The sequence below is a fragment of the Sturnira hondurensis genome, unplaced genomic scaffold (assembly GCF_014824575.4).
Source record: "Sturnira hondurensis isolate 20B ecotype Veracruz unplaced genomic scaffold, ASM1482457v3 Scaffold0003213, whole genome shotgun sequence".
NCBI lineage: Eukaryota > Metazoa > Chordata > Mammalia > Chiroptera > Phyllostomidae > Sturnira > Sturnira hondurensis.
The window spans coordinates 449,185-468,793 of NW_028075844.1; the positions used below are offsets into that span (position 1 = coordinate 449,185).

At 53.4% G+C, this 19,609-nt stretch overlaps 2 protein-coding genes across 11 annotated transcripts; one reads left to right on the forward strand and one right to left on the reverse strand.

The window, feature by feature from the left end:
- Positions 1 to 2,303: 2,303 nt before the first annotated feature.
- Positions 2,304 to 6,261, reverse strand: MISP3 (MISP family member 3). 3 transcript variants are annotated; one of them, XM_037041806.1, is made up of 4 exons: positions 6,077 to 6,261; positions 3,441 to 4,035; positions 2,882 to 2,955; positions 2,304 to 2,656 (listed from the first exon to the last, which is right to left on the reverse strand). In XM_037041806.1, exons 2-4 carry the CDS (start codon positions 4,003 to 4,005, stop codon positions 2,639 to 2,641), a joined length of 657 nt encoding a protein of 218 aa, XP_036897701.1. In that variant the 5' UTR covers positions 4,006 to 4,035; positions 6,077 to 6,261; the 3' UTR covers positions 2,304 to 2,638. The 3 variants fall into 3 exon arrangements, with proteins under 3 accessions (XP_036897701.1, XP_036897702.1, XP_036897703.1); XM_037041807.1 differs by lacking the exon at positions 6,077 to 6,261 and adding an exon at positions 5,060 to 5,156; XM_037041808.1 differs by lacking the exons at positions 2,304 to 2,656; positions 2,882 to 2,955; positions 6,077 to 6,261 and adding an exon at positions 2,962 to 3,089 and having other exon boundaries at positions 3,441 to 5,002.
- A 3,900-nt stretch (positions 6,262 to 10,161) lies between these two features.
- Positions 10,162 to 19,590, forward strand: PALM3 (paralemmin 3). 8 transcript variants are annotated; one of them, XM_037041812.1, is made up of 9 exons: positions 10,162 to 10,358; positions 11,877 to 12,031; positions 12,772 to 12,820; positions 13,816 to 13,896; positions 14,452 to 14,591; positions 14,743 to 14,827; positions 16,994 to 17,030; positions 17,143 to 18,968; positions 19,020 to 19,590. In XM_037041812.1, the coding sequence occupies exons 2-9, from the start codon at positions 11,952 to 11,954 to the stop codon at positions 19,341 to 19,343; spliced, it is 2,622 nt and encodes an 873-aa protein (XP_036897707.1). In that variant the 5' UTR covers positions 10,162 to 10,358; positions 11,877 to 11,951; the 3' UTR covers positions 19,344 to 19,590. The 8 variants fall into 8 exon arrangements, with proteins under 8 accessions (XP_036897707.1, XP_036897708.1, XP_036897710.1 ...); XM_037041813.1 differs by having other exon boundaries at positions 17,143 to 18,874; positions 18,974 to 19,590; XM_037041815.1 differs by having other exon boundaries at positions 17,143 to 18,721; positions 18,974 to 19,590.
- The last annotated feature ends 19 nt before the right edge of the window (positions 19,591 to 19,609 follow it).

A 19,609-nucleotide genomic window follows, 5' to 3' on the forward strand; every position in this document is an offset into this window, starting at 1 on the left:
ATTTGAGGTGTCCTCTATGAGATTTCTCTCAGCTGTAAAAGTCTATAGACTAGCCTGGTTCAATAGAAATAGTATAAAGTGTGAGTCATGTAATTTCAAATTTTCTAATAGTCACATTAAAAAAGGGGGTCAGATGAGTCTTAGTGATATTTTAATTTAACCCAATATCTCCAAAATATTGGAACATATAATCAGTGTAATAAATTACTAATGAGATATCCCCCCTTTTTTGGTACTGAGCCTTTGAAATCTGGTATTTTACACTTATAGTACCTCTCAATTCAGGTTAGTCACTCACAGCTTTAGACAAATCCACTGGCCACTTAAGACTAAAGGTTTCCAGTGGGTGACGGCAGTACTGGGAGAGGAAGGAAACAGGCTTGACTCTCTGGGTCCTGTCTACACCCATGATTCTCCAACTTTAGTTTCACTGCGAATCACATGGAGGTTTTGATCATTAAGTCTGGGACAGGGCCCAAGGTGTGTTTTTAACAAGTTCCTAAGCAATGCTGGTGCCACTGGTCCAGGCAGCACACTTTGAGAACTGCTAGCCTACATCTACAGCATGGCTCTCAAACTTGACTCCATGTTAGAAGCACCTGGGGAAGCTTTACTGATGCCAAGACTTCCCTTAGATTCTGATTTACTTGGCACAAGCATTCCTCAGGTGATTTTAATCTGCAGGAAAGTTCAAGAAAGCAGGTCTGCACTTAAGCTACCCTGTCAACTCTTCACATGCTTAGTTCTTGGCTGCCCTACGGGGAATTAAGAACTGGCTCTGGGCCCTGGCTGGTGTAGCTCAGTGGATTGAACACAGGCCTGCAAACCACACGATCGCGGTTCGATTCCCAGTCAGGGCACATGCCTGGGTTGCAGGCCAGTTCCCTGCAGGCCAACTCCCAGCAGGGGATGCACAAAAGGCAACCATACATTGATATTTCTCTCCTTCTCTCCTTCTCTTCCCCCCCTAAAGATAAATAAATAAAATATTTTTAAAAAAAAAGAACTGGATCTGGGTGTTTCCATTTCCACCTTGACAGTGCTGACTTTCCTGCCTTTCTATCCAGTCCTCCCAGAGTCAAGATCAAGTATATGGTCAATGTGCTGACAGTGGTGTTGGGCTGAGCTGCTGTTGGGGTGCAATGCTGTATGAGAAAGCATTCTTCTATCCTTCATTAGCCATTTGCTGTCCCATGCAGGTTCCAGCCTGTTGCCGGACCCAGGGTATACAAAGTTGGACAAATCCAAGAGTTTAAACAATGATTCTAAAGTGTTTCCTGAGTCTCACTACACCTCTAAGAAGCTGATATACTAAAACCACAGAATATAACTGCAGAGATATAATTTTACAATTTGGGGTGTTCACAGAATGTCTTGAGACAGAATTAAGGAGAGTTTGCTAATTGACAACCACAAGTCCTATTGCAGACAGGTATTGCTTGCTGCCTCCTCTTGCACCCCCTCCATTTTAAGTTTCCTAAATAGTCACAATTATTTAAAGTTTAGTAGATTTTGCCCTGGCTGGTGTAGCTCAGTGGATTGAGCGCAGGCCTGTGAAGCGAGGGGTTGCTGGTTCCATTCCCAGTCAGGGCACATGCCTGGGTTGCAGGCCAGGTCTCCAGTAGGGGACACATGAGAGGCAACCACACATTGATGTTTCTCTCCCACTCTTTCTCCTTCCTGTCCCCTCTCTCTAAAAAATAAATAAATAAATGTTTTTTTAAAAATAAAGTTTAGTAGATTTCTTTTAGAAAGCAGCTTTGGCACCACTTAACTCACAACTCACTCATTGGTAGCACTGCTAATATGGAGGAACACTTACCTGCCCATTGGAAGGAGGCATTTGTTTTCAAGCACACCTCATCTCTCTCCTCAATATTTGCTTGGGGCCATGGGCATATGAGGTTTGCAATCACTAGGCAGATTATAAATGGCCTTGCGTGCCCTTCTAAGGAGTTTTTTTGTGTGTTTTGTTTTAGCTATTGTTTACAACCCAGGGGCAGGAACAACCCCTTATCACCTCTGTCTAGCCTGCGCCCGGCGCGGGGCACGCCGTTGGCACCAATAAATACCGACGAAGTCTGGAAACGAGGGCCTGAAGTCATTGATCTAAATGCCTGTTTGCACCGGCGCCGCCAGGGGGCATTAGGACCCAGGCAGGGCCGGGGGAGACCCGCAGTCCCGGAACAGAGCATTAAGGGCACTTTCTGCTTTCCGTCGGCGCCTCCTATGGCTTTCTCCTCTGCTTTCTGCGCTCCTGCCCCACCCCAGATCAAGAGGACCCGAAATAAAGCAGCCCGCACTGCCCAGAAGGAAGAAATTTTATTGGGGAGTGGGAACAGCTGAGGCGGTGACCCCGGTCCTCTAACAGTCAAGGCCGGAGGTAGAGGCTAGCTTGGTTTGCAGTTAGGTGGAGAAGGGCTGGACATTTCACTGGATGGGTGGGGAATAACAGTTTTATAGAGAAACTGGTCAATTTCACAAAGTCAACTTAAGGATGGCTGGTAGCGTTCATCTTCCCCGGTGCAGACCTCTGGCCCCTCTCCAGGACTTCTGCTTATCCAGAGGGCACTCCTGGGTGCCTTCGTCCTCTGAAGGGCATGTTACTTCTGGCCGGGGATCCCAGCCCGCTCTAACCTCAAGGCTTCCGCTCCTCCTGGGAAGAAGGAGTCAGTTGGCATAGGGTGGGGCGGTTTGGGCCCCAAGACCACCGCCTCATCACCCCTGGGCGGCGCCTGGCACTTTGTGTGCTAGCCCAGAGTGACTTCCCAGAGGCGCGGGGATGCACTTTCCCTGGCCCAGCGTCCTGGCGCCTCGGGGCCATGTGTTTGTAGGGGGGTGGCGACAAGCGCCTGAGGTAAGAGGGAAATGGGGGTCTCACCTGCTCCAGGCCGTTCTCCGAAGCCTTTCTGCGGGGAGGCCAGATCACCGCCAGCTTTCCATCACCCCTGATCGCTGCGGAGAAAAGACACTCTGCCGAGGTCTTTCCTCTTCTCACCAGCTAGAGGTGGCCAGGACAAAGGAAGCCAGCCGCACCCCTTAAACACACACAGGCATTCACCCCGACACTACCCCAGGAAGCCTCCATTGTGCAGGAGGAGGCAAGCAACCCAGAGTAAGGAAGTAGAAACCCGAAAATTCAGACGATGCAGGAGTCGCGGAATCCAGGCAGAGTTCCCTGGGACCCAACAACAAAAAAAGACATCTGGAATCCTCCCTTCCCTATCCTGAGCCTAGCTCAGTTGTATCTGGGAGTTGACCACTCGGGGTGGCCACTCGCCACTCCGAGTGGAAAACAGAGTGGGCAGCCCAGAAGGGAGTGAACAGGGAACGGGAAGTTGAGAGGGAGTACCAGGTATCTGGGAACCAGGAAAACCCCAGAGTGCCAGAGAGAGGCCACTGTTGTGGGAAGTCGGGGAGTCCAGGAACCGGTGGCTTACCCATTAGGCTCGGCGCGGGCTCCTTGATTTCCGCGGTGCCATAGACGCTAAGCCTCTGGCGCTGCAGCTCCCGCTCGCGCTCCTGTGCTTCGCGCACCTCCAGTTCCAGCAGTGATGGCGCGATGGGCGGCGGGGCGCGGGCCAGCACCGGACACCGGCCCTGCACAACTGAAAGCGGCCGGCCTCCGTGCTCCAGCAGCCGCTGCGGCCCCGCGCCTCCCTCAGACGCTGGCGAGAAGCCGCACTCACCTGCGGCCTCGAAGAAGCGCTTGAGCTCGTCCAGCTGCGGTGGCGGCCGGGCGGGCGGCTCTGGGGTCGCGGGGCGCGCCAGCGCCGCCTGCCGGTGGGCCTCCCGCTCGATGTCTCGCTGCATCTGCGCGCCCGCCCGCGCGCGCTCCAAAGCACGCGGGAGCGCGGGGCCCGGATCCGGCAGGCTGAGCACCGGCCTCAAGCGCAGCTCGACGAGTTCGCGGCCCGCGCGACCTGGGCTCAGGCCCCGGCTTCGGCGCAGGCTCTCCTCGCGTTCGCAGCTGCGGCGGATTTCGCGTTCGATGGGCGTCTCCATAAGCAGCTATTCTGGGACTGTTGGGGAGGTCTCAGGGAACAGAGGAAAACGCTGCTGGGGGGCTTCCAGGTCTGATCCGGAGAAGGAAGTCTAGGGATCTTGAGAGGGAAACTTCCCGGGACCCGGGCGCTTCGCGTTTCGAATGGCTTGGGGTCACCTCTTCCTGGCCCAGGAGTCTCAAAGCTCCCAGGTGGGCACGGCCCCGAGAGCTCTGCGCCTTGCCCCGCTAATGGCTCGAGCACTTTGCTCTCTTGCTTGTGGGTCTCCGCGTCCTGCTATGCAGAGAACACGGGTACCTCGCTGCCTGTCCTGGGGACCTAGGTTACCTGCCCTGCGACACGCCCAGGGACTTCGCTGTCTGACCCCGGGGGCTCTGAGCCCCGCTCTTCGGGCGACCCCAGGGCTCCACTCTCCGGCTCGGGAGCCTCGGTGTCCGGGGTTGGGAGCAGCTCGAAAGTCTGAGTTTCTAGCGCTGGAGTTTTGATGGCCACAGCTGGGACGCAGGGCACCTGTGGTCGCCGCCCGAGAGTTCCAGGGCGTCGCCCTCACCGGCCGTGTCTCTGACCCAACCCCTGGCCTCCAAGAACGGCCCTCCGGGGCAGGGCCGGGCACCACCCCCTGCACCTGCCCGGAGGACTCGGGCCCCGCCCCGGCCACGCCCTCGGGGCGGGCGCGCCTCCCCTGGGCACCGGATTTTGTCCACCGGCGTGTTTCGGGTCAGCTGAGGGCACCGGACTTTCCTAGGCTCGGTCCACTGGTGGGGCCGGTCTTGGGGCCGACTCACACACTGGGCTCCACCCTGGCACCTTTTCATCCCCATGTCCCTGGTATTGCCAGGAGACGTAGCCCCAGCCACGAGCCGGGCTGGGCTTCTGAGCCACAGGTCCTCCAGTAGGGGTATCCCCGGAAGACAGCACTCTGGGGCTTTGCCAGTCCCGCCCAGCCGGTGCCAGAAGGCCGCGACGCCCCGGCCTCTAGGCTGTCCATTCACGTTCCACCCCTGCGGTGCACAGCTCGGGCTGGAGGGGGCGCCTGAAGCATTGACGCCAAGAACCTGAGCTCAGCGAGGATCCCCAGCGGTAGCCGCGACTCTGGCCAAGTGCAGAGGCCGCTTCCTTTGACCCTCTCCCGGAAAAGTCCGTGAGGTGTTCGCGGCCAAGTGCACGCCCAGATTAAGGGAAGAGAGAGGAACAGATCCAGTGCACCCAGCGTTCAGCGGAGTGACTGTCGTATTTAGAAAGGCGGTTTCTTATTTAGAAAGGCGGTCACCTTGGGCTGAGGCAGGTGGGAAGGCCCAGAGAGGGATCGATCGAGGCTTGTAGAAGACAGCAGCTCCCTGCAGTTGGGGCCAGATCCTGACCCTCCCCCTGAGAGACCCACCCCCAGGGACATTGTCCATTGTCTTCCCCCAGGCTTTCTCCAAATCTCCCTACTGCCCCTGACCATTATAGGGCGATTGGGAAGAAAGCTATAAGTACCTAGAGAAAGTGGTGGGGCTAGACAGCCTCAGAAACCCTCAATAATCCAATTTGCTGACCATTTCTCCTCCCAACTCTCTGGCTACTCTGGTGACTATCCTTTCTTTCCACCTTCTCTTTCAGCATTCTATTGGGTCTCACCAACTGCTGATCTCTTCCCTCTGACCATCTGATCCCATTGACTCAACTGGAATCGGGCCCACCTGGGTTCATCCCACCTATAACCTGAGCAGGTTACCAGCCTTCTCCAAGGTTTAGGGGTTTTTCCTTTTGTTTTGTTTTGTTTTTTTCTTTAAGTCCCAGTTTCCTTGTTTGTAACATAGGGATAGTAATGTGTACTTGCTTGGGAGTTGATGAGGATTAAAGCTGTATTTCTGGGAAGAGATGTTTCTTTAGTGGTCTTTCCACTTTATCACCTCTGACTCTCCTCTGGTCATGGTAACCCAGTTCTTGGTCCCACCATCCCACTGACCCTTCTCCATTCAAGGACCCTGATGACCTTCATTTGTCAGACCCAGCCACTGGCTCCCCTCTGACTTTCCATTTGCACCTTGGTCTCCAGGGACACCACCCTCTCCTAGTTTTCCTCCTACCTCCAGAGCACCCCTTTTCAGACCTCCATTCACCTGTACCAACAGGCTTTCTTTCCCTCTGGCTTCTATTGGGGTTGGCTGGTGGGGGAGAGGAGAGTGATGTCGCATGTTTATCCCATGTGCCCTCAGTTGGACGCAGTTGGCTGTGTCCCTCCACTGTAGGTAGCAGCTCTGCACAGCAACCTCAATCTCAATCCCCACCCCCTCTCTCTTCCCCGCCCCCACAAGGCCAAGGGGTGGTAACTGCTCCCAGCTGTTACTAACGCAGGGTGTGCACAATGCTTTGATTGTTTCCCTACACCTTTGTAAACTGACTCTATTAAGTTCTCATCCATTACTCTGTTTGAGCACACAATCTCTTTTCCTTTCAACACGGGGACCCTGACAGATCCCAGTCACATGCTTTAAACACTATCTCTATGCTGATGTTTCCCAAATTGACATCTCTAGCTCTGACTTCTCTCCAAGGTTTTGGATTTATAGCCAAAAATCGTCTGGTGTCTAATAGATATGTCAATCTGAACACTTTCAAAACTGAACTCAAGTGTCCTGCCACTCTACTCCCCCTCACTATGTATGGCAACTCACCCATTCAGGTTTTCATGCCCAAAACCTATGTGTCAGCCTGAATTTCTGTCTTCCTCAGCCACCGCCCTCCCCAATCCATCGGGATTAGATTGCTGTTGGATCTTTTGGCTCAGCCTCCAAAACATTCTGAATTTGTCCATTTCTCTCCACCCTCATCCCAGTCACTTCACCTTACTCCAATGCTTCCCTGCTAAACTTAGAAGAAAAATCCAAACTCCCTACCCCTGCCCAAAGGCTCTGCCCACTTCTCAGATCTCATCTTATAATGATCTCTCCCTGGATCCAGCCTTTGTGCTTCCCTCAAAATACCCACTGTATTCCCACCTCAGGGCCTTTGCACTTGTCTTTCCTTCTTCCTGGAATGACATCATATGGTTGGCTTGTACTCATCAGATCTGGGCTCAAGTGTCACTTCTTCAGAAAAGTGGTCCTTATCCTGGCTGGTGTGGCTCAGTGGATTGCACATCAGACTGTGAAGCTCAGGGTCCCCAGTTCGATTCCCCATCAGGGCACATGCTGGGGTTGGGGGCTGGGTCCCTGGTGGGGGAGAGGGGTGTAAGAGGCAACCCAACCCAACATTGATGTTTCTCTCCCTCTCTTTCTCCTTCCCCTCTCTCTCTTAAAAAAAAAATCTTTAAAAAAAAAGTGGTCCCTGATCATCTAGCGTACATTATACACAGCCCTCTCCATAACTCTATCCCTGTTGTTTTCCCTGTACTGCAGTTATCACCAATCACCTTTATTTATTTGCATATTATCTACCTCCTGCCACTAGAAAGTGAGTTGTGTTACAGCAATTTCAGTTTGTCTTTCCCACCTCTATACCCAAGTGCCCCATGCCTAGAACAGTGCCTGACACAAAGCAGTTGCTTGATATTTACTAGGCCTACATCAATGTTGGAAATAAAGAAATAAATCAGACTGGGCAGTCGCAGTTGAGCTTGAGAGGCAGACACAATTACAAACAGAACAGTCTTGCCTCGGTGTGGAAGCCAGGACAAGAGTACAAAGGGAAACCTATATACTATACATCTCAATCACTAACAGTTATAAAACTGTCAACCTAAAAATAAAGGCCGAAGTGAGAGGCCACAAGCATTTATTTGAGATCCAAAAGAGTAGCTATTTGGGAAGCACTGATTCAGACAGAAACCCAACCAGTGTTCCAATTAGGAGACAAAGGCAAGGGATATTTGTGAGAAAGCGAAGCAGTATAGTTATACCAGTAGAAAAAAGGCATTTCTACTGGAGCAGATGAGCTTAACTCGGTGGTGCTAATTCTAAACAATGTTTTAAAATTTCAGCCTGGTACTCATTGGTCCTGTAGTCATAGATCTGCTTTCTCGTTATCTTTGCAAACATTCCTTTAGGGCACAGTGTTGCTTTAGACCCAGCCCACAGTTTACTCTGCCCTGTGTTAACATTCCCAAGGTTTGAGGGGAAAAGATATTCAAGGCAGTTCCTCTGGGGTGGCGGCTCTAATTCCATTTTAAAAGTGGCTTTGTTTATATTGTTGTTGTTATTATATTTATAAAATCAAGCTATGAGCAATTAAATAAAATGTATTCTTGCCTCCAAAAGGTGGGAACAACCCACCTGTTCACTGACAGACAAATGGATACACAGAATGTGGTCCATCCACACAGTGGAGTATTATTCAGCCATAAAAAAGAATAAAGCATTTACTCATGCTAAAGCCTTGTGTTGAGTGAAAGAAGCCAGACACAAAAGGCCACGTGTTGTATGATTCCACTGGCCTTAAATTTCCAGAGCAGGCAAACCTGTAGAAACAGAAAGCAGATTGGTAGTTGCCAGGGGCTGGGCGAGAGGGAATGGGGAGTGTCTACTCATAGGGAAGGATTTCCTTTGGGGTGGCAAAAGTTTTGCGACATTGTGAATGTACTAAATGCCACTAATGATAAATTTTATGCGTATTTTACCACAATTAAAAACCAATTTTATTTATTTTTATTTTTTTAAAGATTTTATTTATTTATCTTAGAGGAGAAGGGAAGGAGAGAGAGAGAGAGAAACATCAATGCGTATGGTTGCCTCTCATGCGTCCCCTGCCGGGAACCGGGAACTGGGAACTGGCCTGCAACCCAGGCATGTGCCCCGACTGGGAATCGAACCGCAATCGTGTGGTTCCCAGGCCCGAGCTCAATCCACTGAGCTACACCAGCCAGGGCGAAAAAACCAATTTTAAAAATATGTTCTCCCTCCCTATCATGGCAAATATACTTTCCAAATGACTGAGAAGACCTGCTTAACTGACAACATTTTCAGTCCCTAGGAGTTTTGTGCCAGCATGTGGGGTACAGGGAAACCCCAGTCTTCAGTCTGGCCCCCTTTGTCTCCCACCTCCAACTCTGCCCTGCATAGCAAGCAGCTTTGTGCATGCACCTGGGTACCCCATCCTTCATGTCCAAGCTCTTTCCTCACCCCTCCCCCAACAGTTGTCTTTGGCCCCTTCTGGGGTCAGGCTGGGCTGAAGTGACAGGGTGAGGCACACCCTAGCTTCATGGTTTGCCCTCAGGAAACTGAAAGCCTTCTCAGTGAGCTCAAGATCACTGGAGCAGGGAATTCTGAGGCCCCAAGTACCCAGACTAGGATCTAGCAGAGGAAGCCGCAGGATGTAGGTGGGTCCCTTCCCTTTGCCCCATGGAAATGTCTCAGCTGGAGTGAGCTCTCTAAAGTGGGGAGGGCAGGGCAAGAACCTTTCTCTTCCAGGCTCCTGTCTTGGAACTGCACAGTTGTGACCAAGGCTGTGATAGGGAAGGTTATCACAGCTGCTGGGGGACACCAGCCTGGAAAGTAGGTGCTTTCCCCAAGGAGTGGTTAAATGAAACATGAAGTCAGCTGAGAAAAGGGCTGCTGGCACTTTAAGAATGGCATGGGGCTCAAAAAACAGAGATCCTTAAGATTTGGGTGGAAAGTTCTTTAGACTTTCCTCATCAGGACCTCACCCCTGCATACAGCATGTAAGGGTCCCAGGTCCTGAAGGCCACTTGATCTAATTCTCCCACTTCACAAAAGGGGAAACTGTGGCCTAGAAACCTGGGGTGAGTTGCCTACAGTTACCCCAGAGCCCAGGTCTCCTGGTTCCTATGGTGCTCAGAATCCTCTAGCTGGATCAGTCCCTTCCTCCCCACCCCAGAGCCAGGGTCCCAGAAGGGCAGTAAGTACTTTGTGAGAGTAGCCAACATGTGTGGTGTGCAGCGATACTCGCATGCATGTGGGGGACCCTTGGTGGGCAGGCTAGACATGAGATGCCTGTTGTGCCAAGTAGAGCTGCCATTCTCTGGGGGCAGGGAGTGGTCCTTAACTCCCCACTTGGGTCCACATGCCCCACCACACATGTGAGGGTGTATTTACCAGGAGGCAGCCAAGTGCAGCAAGGAGGCCAGTGGCTGGTAAATAATTTATCAGGACAGCTGATAGTTCCTCCCCAGAACTGCCCGCCAGCCCCCAGCCCCCCTCGCCCCATGCACCTCCCGCCTCCCAGCCCAAACCAGCTGGACCAGCTCTCCCGGTGCCTGACCGCAGCCCCCCTTCCTGCCAGCCAAGTCACAGCCTCCAGGGCACCTTCGGGCGGGCAAGCGGGTGGTGGGTCCTGATCTCTCGGAGACCAGAACGTGAGATTCTGGGCAGAGATGGCCCTGCAGAGCCAGGTGTGGTCTCCGGCCACACCCATGTAAGTGTCCAGGGTCAGGGGGGCAGGTGGGCAGGGCCTGGGAGGGGTTCATGGGGGACACAGGCCTTTCCACCGGGGTGAGAAGGACCAAGAGGGAGTGGAGAGACACCAGCAGCCAACCTTAAAGGCTCTCTGATGTCCCCCTCCCCAGAGAGTCAGATGAGAGAAATGAACCTCTACCGGCTTCTTTTTGGGAATTTTCCACTGGCAGGCTTCAAGCCCAAAGTCCAGCCTGGGGGTGGTAGGGGGACAGGGAATGACAGGGCCCCTCACTCAGTGTTTTGCCTCTAGGAACACCCCTCAGCATCCAGGGTGTGAGGAAATGCTTGAAATCCAATAGAAAAAGTTTAATAGCTCCTAAACTGGGAAAGATGATGGCAAAATTAAAATGATCGCTTGCTTAATGAAATGGCCACCAACTGCTCCTGGTGGCAACAGGCCACTATGAACACTGTTCTTGTAGAGTCAGAGATAAATAATGTGGAATGCATGTACAGAGTATTTTAATATTTGAAGTATGAGGGCCTTTTAAAGTAGGAGGATGGCGGGGCTTCAGAGGTTTGTAAAAAATTCTGGAAAATGGGCTACCCAAGGAACCCCAATTTGGTTTCCTCACTCTTTTGGGTCCCCCATTACATTATTCACCAACTACAAACCTGGTTGCCTAGCAATGGGAACCTGATACCCCCCAGCAAGGAAGAGGCCAGGAGATTACATCTTGGGGATGGGACAGCAGAGGGGGCACTTCAGCCCTCCTCCAGGGGCAAACCTATTTAGCAGGGGGTCTGGCCTTCCTGCAAAGCATGACTTCAGCCCCCTGCCCCAAAGAAAATCACAGACCCCCCAGGCTGATCTCTGGCCTCTTGGCTGCCGAGATAGGGTGCTGGACCCCACTTCTCTCCCCCAGAGTTCCCAGTGTTTGGGGCCTAAGAGCTTCCAATTCCACTCTTGACTCTGTGACCTTGGACACGTCTTTTTGCCACTTCTTGGAGCCTCAGTTTCCCTATCCATAAAATGAAAACAAGAATACTACTTACCTCCTAGGAGCTTTGGGAGGACTCAGTGAGTTATATAGGTAAAGCATTTCACAGCACCTGGCACATGGTATGCACTGGCTAATGGTTGGCTGATTTTATTCTCAGTTGGAATGTCAACTCAGCAGTGAGTCAACTATAGTGTCTCAAGATCAGGGCAGGGAGGAGGAGGGGAGGTAGCTGTGGTAGCCTGTTGGAGGCCCCACAGAGCACTTAGAGCACTATATATAGTAAGTGCTAAATATGTACTGATATTATAGCTGCATGGTGTGGCCACAGAAGATCTGGGAGGCTCTGCTTGAGTTTGGGCAACCAGGCTAATACAATAGTGTTAGTGCTCAAATTAATAAATGTTTGAGGGCTTACCCTGTGTGCACTCTGGGCTAAGAGTCCAGGACAACAAGCAAATAGACATGTCCTTCTAGCTACTGGCCTGGGAAGCACCTGCGCATAGCTGGTGCTCAATGCATGTCCATGATGATAGGTTGATACAGCGATGACTGTCTACTAAGCGCCCTGCAGTACTACAGTCAGCTTCCAGTTTCCAGAGGGAGCCCAGATGGGGCCAAGGGTGGCCCTGGAGGCTGTGAAGCAGGATCCTGGGATGCTGCAAGGAGGACAACGATGGGAGTATCTCAGGTTAAACCTTAAATAGCAAATCCTCCTCCCCTCCTTTCAGCTCAGAGTCCAAGGCTAGAGAGGCAGCATGACTTGGTGACCCTTGCCTCCTGGGGGGGTGGTGGCAGGGGGCGAGGGAAGCTCTGAAGCTACCATGGCAATGGTGAGTGTCCACAGTGGTGGGATGGACACTTCTTTCCCCAGACTCCCTCACCCCCAGAACTTAAGGGATCCTGGGTAGGAGCCAAAGTCCAGAGAGGGTTTGGAATTGGAAAGAGACACAGCCTGTTGGGGGCCTGGCAGGATTCGAGAGTTTCTGTAGGATGGACTGCAAATAGTTATTATAACTAATAATAAGTATTATTAATCATGGGAATTAGTAAAGGTATTATGAATAATAACCCGTGCTATTGCTTTTGCAGTACTATGTCCTAAGTTTTTTCCTGCGTGGATACTTCCTTGTTAGGGCATCTCTCTGCAAGGTCAGGCTCAAGCTATCCAGGCCCATTATACAGATGAGGAAACTGAGGCTCAGAGAGGTGATGTCAGACCTAGTTAGGGCTTTAGCTCAACTGTCATAGTCTTTGCTCCTGCCTCCCCAATTCCTCCCAGGTGCAAAGGGGAAATAGAGGAAATGTTGGGCTCCAGTTGCTTCCCAAGTGGCTCAAGGGTCTTGTCTCAGAGAAGGGCATTCAAGAGGTCAGTCTGCTGAGGGTGGGTTGTGGGAGACCCCTTCCGAAGCCTCTGCCCTCTCTCCACAGGCCCATGGCCGAGAGCTCCCTCTACCGGCAGCGACTGGAGGTCATCGCGGTAAGTGACGCTCTCCCCGTGTGCCCGGCCCAGAGCCCTGGGCGATCCCAGCCTTGCCCCCCCAGTCCTCTTTCTGGCCTCCCTGGTATCGTGGGGAGACAGCCTAGCTTCCTTCAGTGGAGGAGCAGCACCCTCGGTTCCATCCCTTCCTGGGGCGTCCCACCTAAATTTTCAGGCTCCTCCCCTCTCCAGTTCCTCTGTCTGGTCACCACCACCCCCAAAAGGATGATTCTGAGGACCTCCCCCCCACCCCCCACCCCAAGCCCGCACGTCCAGAATCTGCATCATCCAGCTCGACCTCTGCATTCTTGAAGCTCGACCTCTTCCAAACATCCCGTGTGTTAACCCCATTTCTCGCTAACCATCTCGCTAATCTCTCTGAACCCCCCCACATCTAAATGTTCATCTCTTTGGACCCCAACCTTCTGACCCCATATTTGTACCCCATCTTTCTAAACCCCCACCTCATTAGCCCCATCTGTTTCCCACCTCTGCACCCCATCTCTCTGTCCCCCACTTCTGCATCTCCATCTCTCTGGACCCCATCTCGACAGCCCAGTCTCACCAAACCCCCATGACTGCACCCCCATTCCGGACCCCCTTATCATCAGCCCCCTCCCTTTGATCCCCTTATCTGGACCCCCATATCTGAACCCTATCTCTCTTAAGCCCCATATCTCGGGCCCCCACAGCTCTGTCTCTCCTCTAGATGCCCATTCCAAGGTTCGCCCACTACCCAGTCACAGACCCACCCCCTCTTTCAGTGAGGGCCAGCCTTCTGCAGAATCCGGGGCGCGGCAGGCCCCGCCCCCTCCAGCCCCGCCCCCACTGCTGCTGAGTCAGCGCCTCCGCAGCCCCCTCCCCGCCCCGGTCCCCGACGTGTGCCCCACAGCTCTGCAGCCCCGGGATCCCCGCCACGAGTCCCACGGAGGAGGGCGGGCAGAAAGGGAGGAGAGGGCCCCGCCCGGCTGGCGGCAGCTCAGTCCTCCGTGCAGGAGAAACGGCGGCTGCAGGAGGAGATCCGTGCAGCGCGAGGGGAGCTGGAAGAAGAGAAGCTCCGCGTGGAGAGGCTCAAGGTTGGTGGCAAGTGGGGGCGCCTGCCCAGCCTGGGCCAAGGAGTGGGTGGGGAAGTTCCTGCGAGCCTCGTTTCGCAGGACCATGGGATCCTCTGTCTAATTATGGGAGAGCAGTTGGGGCCACTGGTCCCAGCTTTGGGGGTGGCTGTCTTTCCCTGTTCTTGAGTGGGTGATGGTGGTGATGGGGATATTTGTTCCACCTTTGGGAAGAATATGGGGACAGTGAAGATGTCTGTCCAACTTTGGGGTGGGGAGGAGCCAAGAGAGACGTTGATTTCACCTTTGGGGATTTATGCCCCATTCTGGAAGGGTTGTGGAGGTTGATGGGTGTTTTTTTCCAGCCTGGGGAAGCTGTGTGCTGGTAATGGGGTGTCTCTCCCACCTAGCAGTGTTGAGGAGGCAATGAGGGCATGTATCCCAGACTGAGGGAGAACTGTCTGTCCCATCTGGGTGAATACGGAGCTATAAGATAATCTGCCCAGCCTGTGAGGCAAGGGAGGGAGGGGGACCCGCACAGGGCAGGGAAACCCAGCTGGAGCCCCTTTCCATGCCCAGAGAAAGTCTCTTCGGGAGCGGTGGCTAATGGACGGGACTGAGGGGCACGAGGGACCAGAGGATACCAACTTGCAGGACTCTCAGTCCCCTGAGGGCCAGGCACAGGCCCGCATCCGGAACCTGGAAGACAGCTTGTTCACGTGAGTGGGGTCTCTGCCTGCCACGTTGGCCCCTGCCTGACTAGGTCAGAACCCTGGGCACACTCCCAGGAGGTGGCAAATTGAGACTGTGGTGGGGGTGGGGGTCCATTGAGCCTAGGGACTCGGCTTCCAGCAGCCTTTTTTCTTCCAGGCTCCAATCTCAGCTGCAGCTGTTGCAAAGTGCGTCCACAGGTGCCCAGCACAAGCCCTCTGGCAGACCCACCTGGCGCAGACAGGCAAGGAGGAGCAAAGGGTTGGGGTTGGGTGTGGCCACAGGGCCCCAAGCAGATCCTCTACAACTACAGTTTAGATGCTTAGTCTTCTGCTTCTTCTTTGCTCTGTGGTCTGGGGCAAGCCACTTTCCTTACCCAAGCCTGTTTCCCTGTGTCTGAAAAGAAAATATCAGACCCTGGCTGGCGTAGCTCAGTGGATTGAGCGCGGACCTGTGAACCACATGATCGTGGTTGGATTCCCAGTCAGGGCACATGCCTAGGTTGCAGGCCAGTTCCCAGCGGGGACTCACGAGAGGCAACCATACATTGATACTTCTCTCTTTCTCTCCTTCCCTTCCCCTCTAAAGACAAATAAATAAAATGTTAAAAAAATAAAAAAAGAAAATAGCACACATCTGGAAGAGGTGTGGAGGGAGGGTCCACAAGTCGCAACTTAGCAGTAGAAACAGGCACAATGGAATGTTATAACACATAGTTGCTAGGATGGTGCCAATGAGGAAGGAGGGCAAAAAATGTGGGAGAGTGCTTATGGAATCCGACCTTAAAGATAGGAACAGACCACCATGAGATGATCTTGGGATCTGAAGCATCTACACAGGTTTGGCATTTTTGTTTGTTTGCTTTCAGTTTGGTGACATCTTAATTAATACCATACACATAATTTTAAAAACCAGGATACTTTACAGTAAAATCTGGTCGTCTGGGTTGTCCTTGAAGTCCAAAACTCCAGCCACATTTGTGCCTGGCCACAGTGAGGTGTGGGTTTTCCACAGTCCCCACTTTTCCCTGATGTATTCCCTTAGCTCCTAGGTGCCTGTCACAGGCCAGAGAGAAGACCTGTCAATTGGCATGGGAAGCACTTGTTGGGTTTTTGGTATAAGCCAGAAGTTCCTTGCCAGAGATGCACAAGGCATGCTTCCTGGCCCATGAGAGCTCACAGTCCAGATGAGGAGATGGGGTGCAAAGAGTCTGTGAGGGGGGAGCCCTGGGCATGGGGAAGCTCAGAGAAAGCACCTTAGGGAGGCTGAAGAGTCAGGAAGGCTTCCTGGAGGCAGTGACATCCATGTTGAATCTGAGTGGGAGCCAGGTACAAGGGGAAAGGTAATTCCAGGCAGAGAACAGCCTCTGTAAAGGCATGGAAGCTAGAAAGAGATTAGGATCAGACAACTGTGAGATCCATGAAACTTGGCCCAGGCTGTCCCTGAGCCCATCTTTCTCTACTCCATTCCAGCCACACTGACCCCCTCTTTCTGTTCCTTAAACTTGTCTAGCTTACTGCAGCCCCAGGGTCTTTGTGTTTGCTGTCCTCTCTGCCTGGAATACCCTCCCCCACTTCTTGACTCAAGGCTGGCTCTTCTCCTTCAGGTCTCTCTGTTCAATGTCACCTCCTCCCAGAGGCCCTCCTACATCATATACCTAAAGAAGACACCCTGTCACCTCTCAGGCACTCCTTAGCCCCCTCGTCCTACTTATTTATGACCTGCCTACTCCCCACCTGAAGTCACTGTCTCCCCAACAGTGACATCCCTGGCAAGCCAGACTGCTCTGGATCACACAGTTGAAGGACCAGGCACACTAGCATAGGGCCGTGTGGGCAGCTGGAAGTATGTCACCAGCTCTGGGACCAAACCCCATCAGCAGCCAAAGCCCTTGGAAGATGACTACCCATGTCCCTCAAGTGCCTTGGAAACCAGAGGACAAGTCATCAAAGTGCCCATCACCTCTGGTTCAAGTTCATCATTTTACGGATAGGAAAACAGAGGCCCAGAGAGGACAGTGCCTCTCCCAAGGTTACATAGCAAGTGAGGGGCAGAATGGGGAGGGACCCAGCTCTCCCATCTCGCAGTAGAGTATTCTCCCCTCCTACTATGTATTAGAACATACAGTTTGGAATGTCTGCTCTAATAGCAAAAGGCTTGTGTCCCTTGGTAACCTCAGTAGCAGACAATACCATAGGTCTCCGATACAGAATATTAGCTGCATGACACTACTATGTGCAAGCAGAGGGCAATAAGTTGGGTGAGGAAGGCTGAAGTGCAGTAGAAGTTTTGGTCCTGAAGGTAATGGGGAGCCATTGAGGGTGTTTGAGCAGGGGGAGGGGTACCAGCATGCAGGGATTTAGAAGTGAAGACATGGGGTGGCCTGACCTTGTCTCTGCCATTCCTGCAGGGTCACCGTCCACTCTCCCAGCCCACTGACGAGGCAGGTGAGTATTTGTGCCTCTAGGTATAGGGGCCCCCAAGAGGAGGGGCCGGAATCTGGGTGGTCTCAACCTCACTTGTTTTTTCCCACCCCCTATTCTCCTCCGACTTCCTCAGACCAGACTGATCTGAACAAGAGAGCCTCCCTACCAGCAGAACCAGTGGGCACGTCCCTGGAGTACCTGTCTGAGTCCAGAGATGAGGCTGTTGGGGTTCTGCCAGCCTCGAGGAGGGTCCCTGGGGCAGCAGGAGCCTCCTCAGAAGCCAATGGCCCCTGCCCCAGCCCCACTCCGGAGCAGGAGCAGCGGCAGCGGGTGACAGCATCTGAAGGAGGGGCGGGTGAGGCCAAAGGAGGGGGCATGGTGAAAGTGGTGTGGGAGGGGCTGAGGGCCACAGAGGACTGTGCCAGGGAAGCCACTGGCCCAGAGCTGGAGGCTAAGGTGGAAGAGATAGTGCTGGAAGCCATTGGTGACAGGCTGGAAGCCATTGGTGACAGGCTGGAAGCCGACCACCCAGAGCTCCCGTCCTGGGTGAAGGAGAAGGAGGACAGGGGTGTTGTGGAGGTGGTCTGGGAAGGGGTGGGAGGCACAGAGGGCAGTGACTCAGAGGCTGCAGGGGAGACAGGCAGGGGCCCACAGGCTGCAGAGACCAGCTCACTGAAGCTCCAGGAGGGACTAGAGGGAACAGCTTCTGGAGAAGGAGAAGGAGCCCCCAGGGGCAGCCCTGATAGCTTCAGGCAGGGGGGCTCTGGAGGAGAGGAGGGATCCTTCATTTGGGTGGAGAGAGTGACCCTCAGTGAGGAATGGGAGGAACTGCAGGTGGAGGGGTTAGAAGGGCCGAGGGCACTGGGAAGGGAGGGAGGAGATGAGAGTCCTCTGGGGGTGGAGAGTGGGAGAGGGGGGGAAACCTGGGAAGTGGAGAGGAGACAGGCAGAGGAATCTGTGGACGCAGGGAAGAAAGAAAGTGAGGGAAAGGCGGGGACAGAGTTGGGGGGCGTGGAGATGTCACTGGTAGTGGAAAGGGAAGAAACAGAGGAACCCTTGAAGCCAGAGAGGAGAGAAGGTGAGGAAAAGGTGGAGACAGAGAAGCAAGGTGGTGAGGAACCATTGTCAGCAGAAAGCAAGGAAACAGAGGAACCTTTGAGGGCAGAGAGGGAAAGAGATAAGGAGCCATTGGGAGTAGAGCAGAATAGAGGTGAGGAAAAGCTGGAGGCAGAGAAAGAGGCTGGGGAACCTTTGGGAGTAGAAAGCAAGGCAGTTGAGGGATCATTGATGGCAGAGAAGGAAAGAGGTGAGGAAAAGTTAGGGGCAGAGGAGAAGAAAATCAAGGAACCATTGGTTGTAGAGAAGAAAGGAGATGAAAAAAAACTAAAGGCACTTGAAGAACCATCTATGACAGAGAGAAAGGGTGAGGAGTCACTAACAGTAGAGAAAGCAGGAGATGAAGAGCCACCGGATGCAGAGAAAAAAGATGAGGAATCACTGAAGGCAGAGAGAACAGGAGGTGAGGAACCATTGGAGGCAGAGAAGACCCAAGAGGTCAAGGAAGATGTGAGTCCAGAAGAGCAGAGAGGGTCAAGAGGAAAAGAAGGTCAGACAGAGGTGAGTGAGGCAGGGGCTCCCCTGGAGGCCAAGGAAGAGTTAAGGTCAGAGGAGCAAGGACCACAGCAACCTGTGGGGGCCAAGGATGAGTTAAGGTCAGAGGAAGAAGGACCCCAGCAACCTGTGGGGGCCAAGGAAGAGTTAAGGTCAGAGGAGGAAGGAACACAGCAACCTGTGGGGGCCAAGGATGAGTTAAGGTCAGAGGAAGAAGGACCACAGCAACCTGTGGGGGCCAAGGAAGAGTTAAGGTCAGAGGAGGAAGGAACACAGCAACCTGTGGGGACCAAGGATGAGTTAAGGTCAGAAGAAGGACCACAGCAACCTGTGGGCGCCAAGGAAGAGTTAAGGTCAGAGGAGGAAGGACCACAGCAACCTGTGGGGGCCACGGAAGAAGTAAAGTTGGAGGAGGAAGGACCACAGCAGCCCCAGGAGAAGCAGAAAGGCTCCCTGGAGAAAGAAGCAATGAAGCCCCAAACCCCTGCTGAGGGCCAGGACACCTCGGGAGATGCCACCCCCCTCTTGGCAGAGACCCCAGCTCCTGAGCAGCCCACCGAGTGCCAGCCACTGCTTCCAGTGGAGGAGCCCAGGGCCAACCCCAGTGCCCACCCTGTGCCCACCTATGCACCTGCCCAGCAGCCTGAGCCACCTGCTCCTCCTGAGGGTGAAGAGGCAAGTGGCCCTAAGCAAAAGACGTGCCAGTGTTGTGCGGTGATGTGAGCCTGTGCCCTCCACCCCACGCCTCATTCCTCTCACAGCTACCTCGGCCTCTTGGCATCCAGCAGAGGGTTCCAGGCACAGACAGGGCAAATGAGACTGGCCGTGGCATCTGGGAAACTGCTGGCCCACACATCCACCTCTACCTGGGCTTCCAGACCCCTTGCCCACTGCCTGTGACCCTGGCCCCCTTCTCCAACTAAGCCTTTATACTTGAAAATAAAATGTTAAAGCATTGGGACAGCTTAAATGTGTGTTTTTGGCACAGA

Bases quoted from the DNA above. Each gene is read 5' to 3' on its own strand.
- PALM3 (XM_037041809.1), top strand. From the start codon at position 11,952: ATGGGGCCAAGGGTGGCCCTGGAGGCTGTGAAGCAGGATCCTGGGATG. The intron at 12,032-12,771 runs GTTAAACCTTAA...CTCTCTCCACAG, and splicing joins CAACGATGGGAGTATCTCAG to GCCCATGGCCGAGAGCTCCC. The intron at 13,897-14,451 runs GTTGGTGGCAAG...TTCCATGCCCAG, and splicing joins TCCGCGTGGAGAGGCTCAAG to AGAAAGTCTCTTCGGGAGCG.
- MISP3 (XM_037041806.1), bottom strand. From the start codon at position 4,005: ATGGAGACGCCCATCGAACGCGAAATCCGCCGCAGCTGCGAACGCGAG. The intron at 2,956-3,440 runs GTAAGCCACCGG...TTTTCTCCGCAG, and splicing joins GCCCGCGCCGAGCCTAATGG to CGATCAGGGGTGATGGAAAG.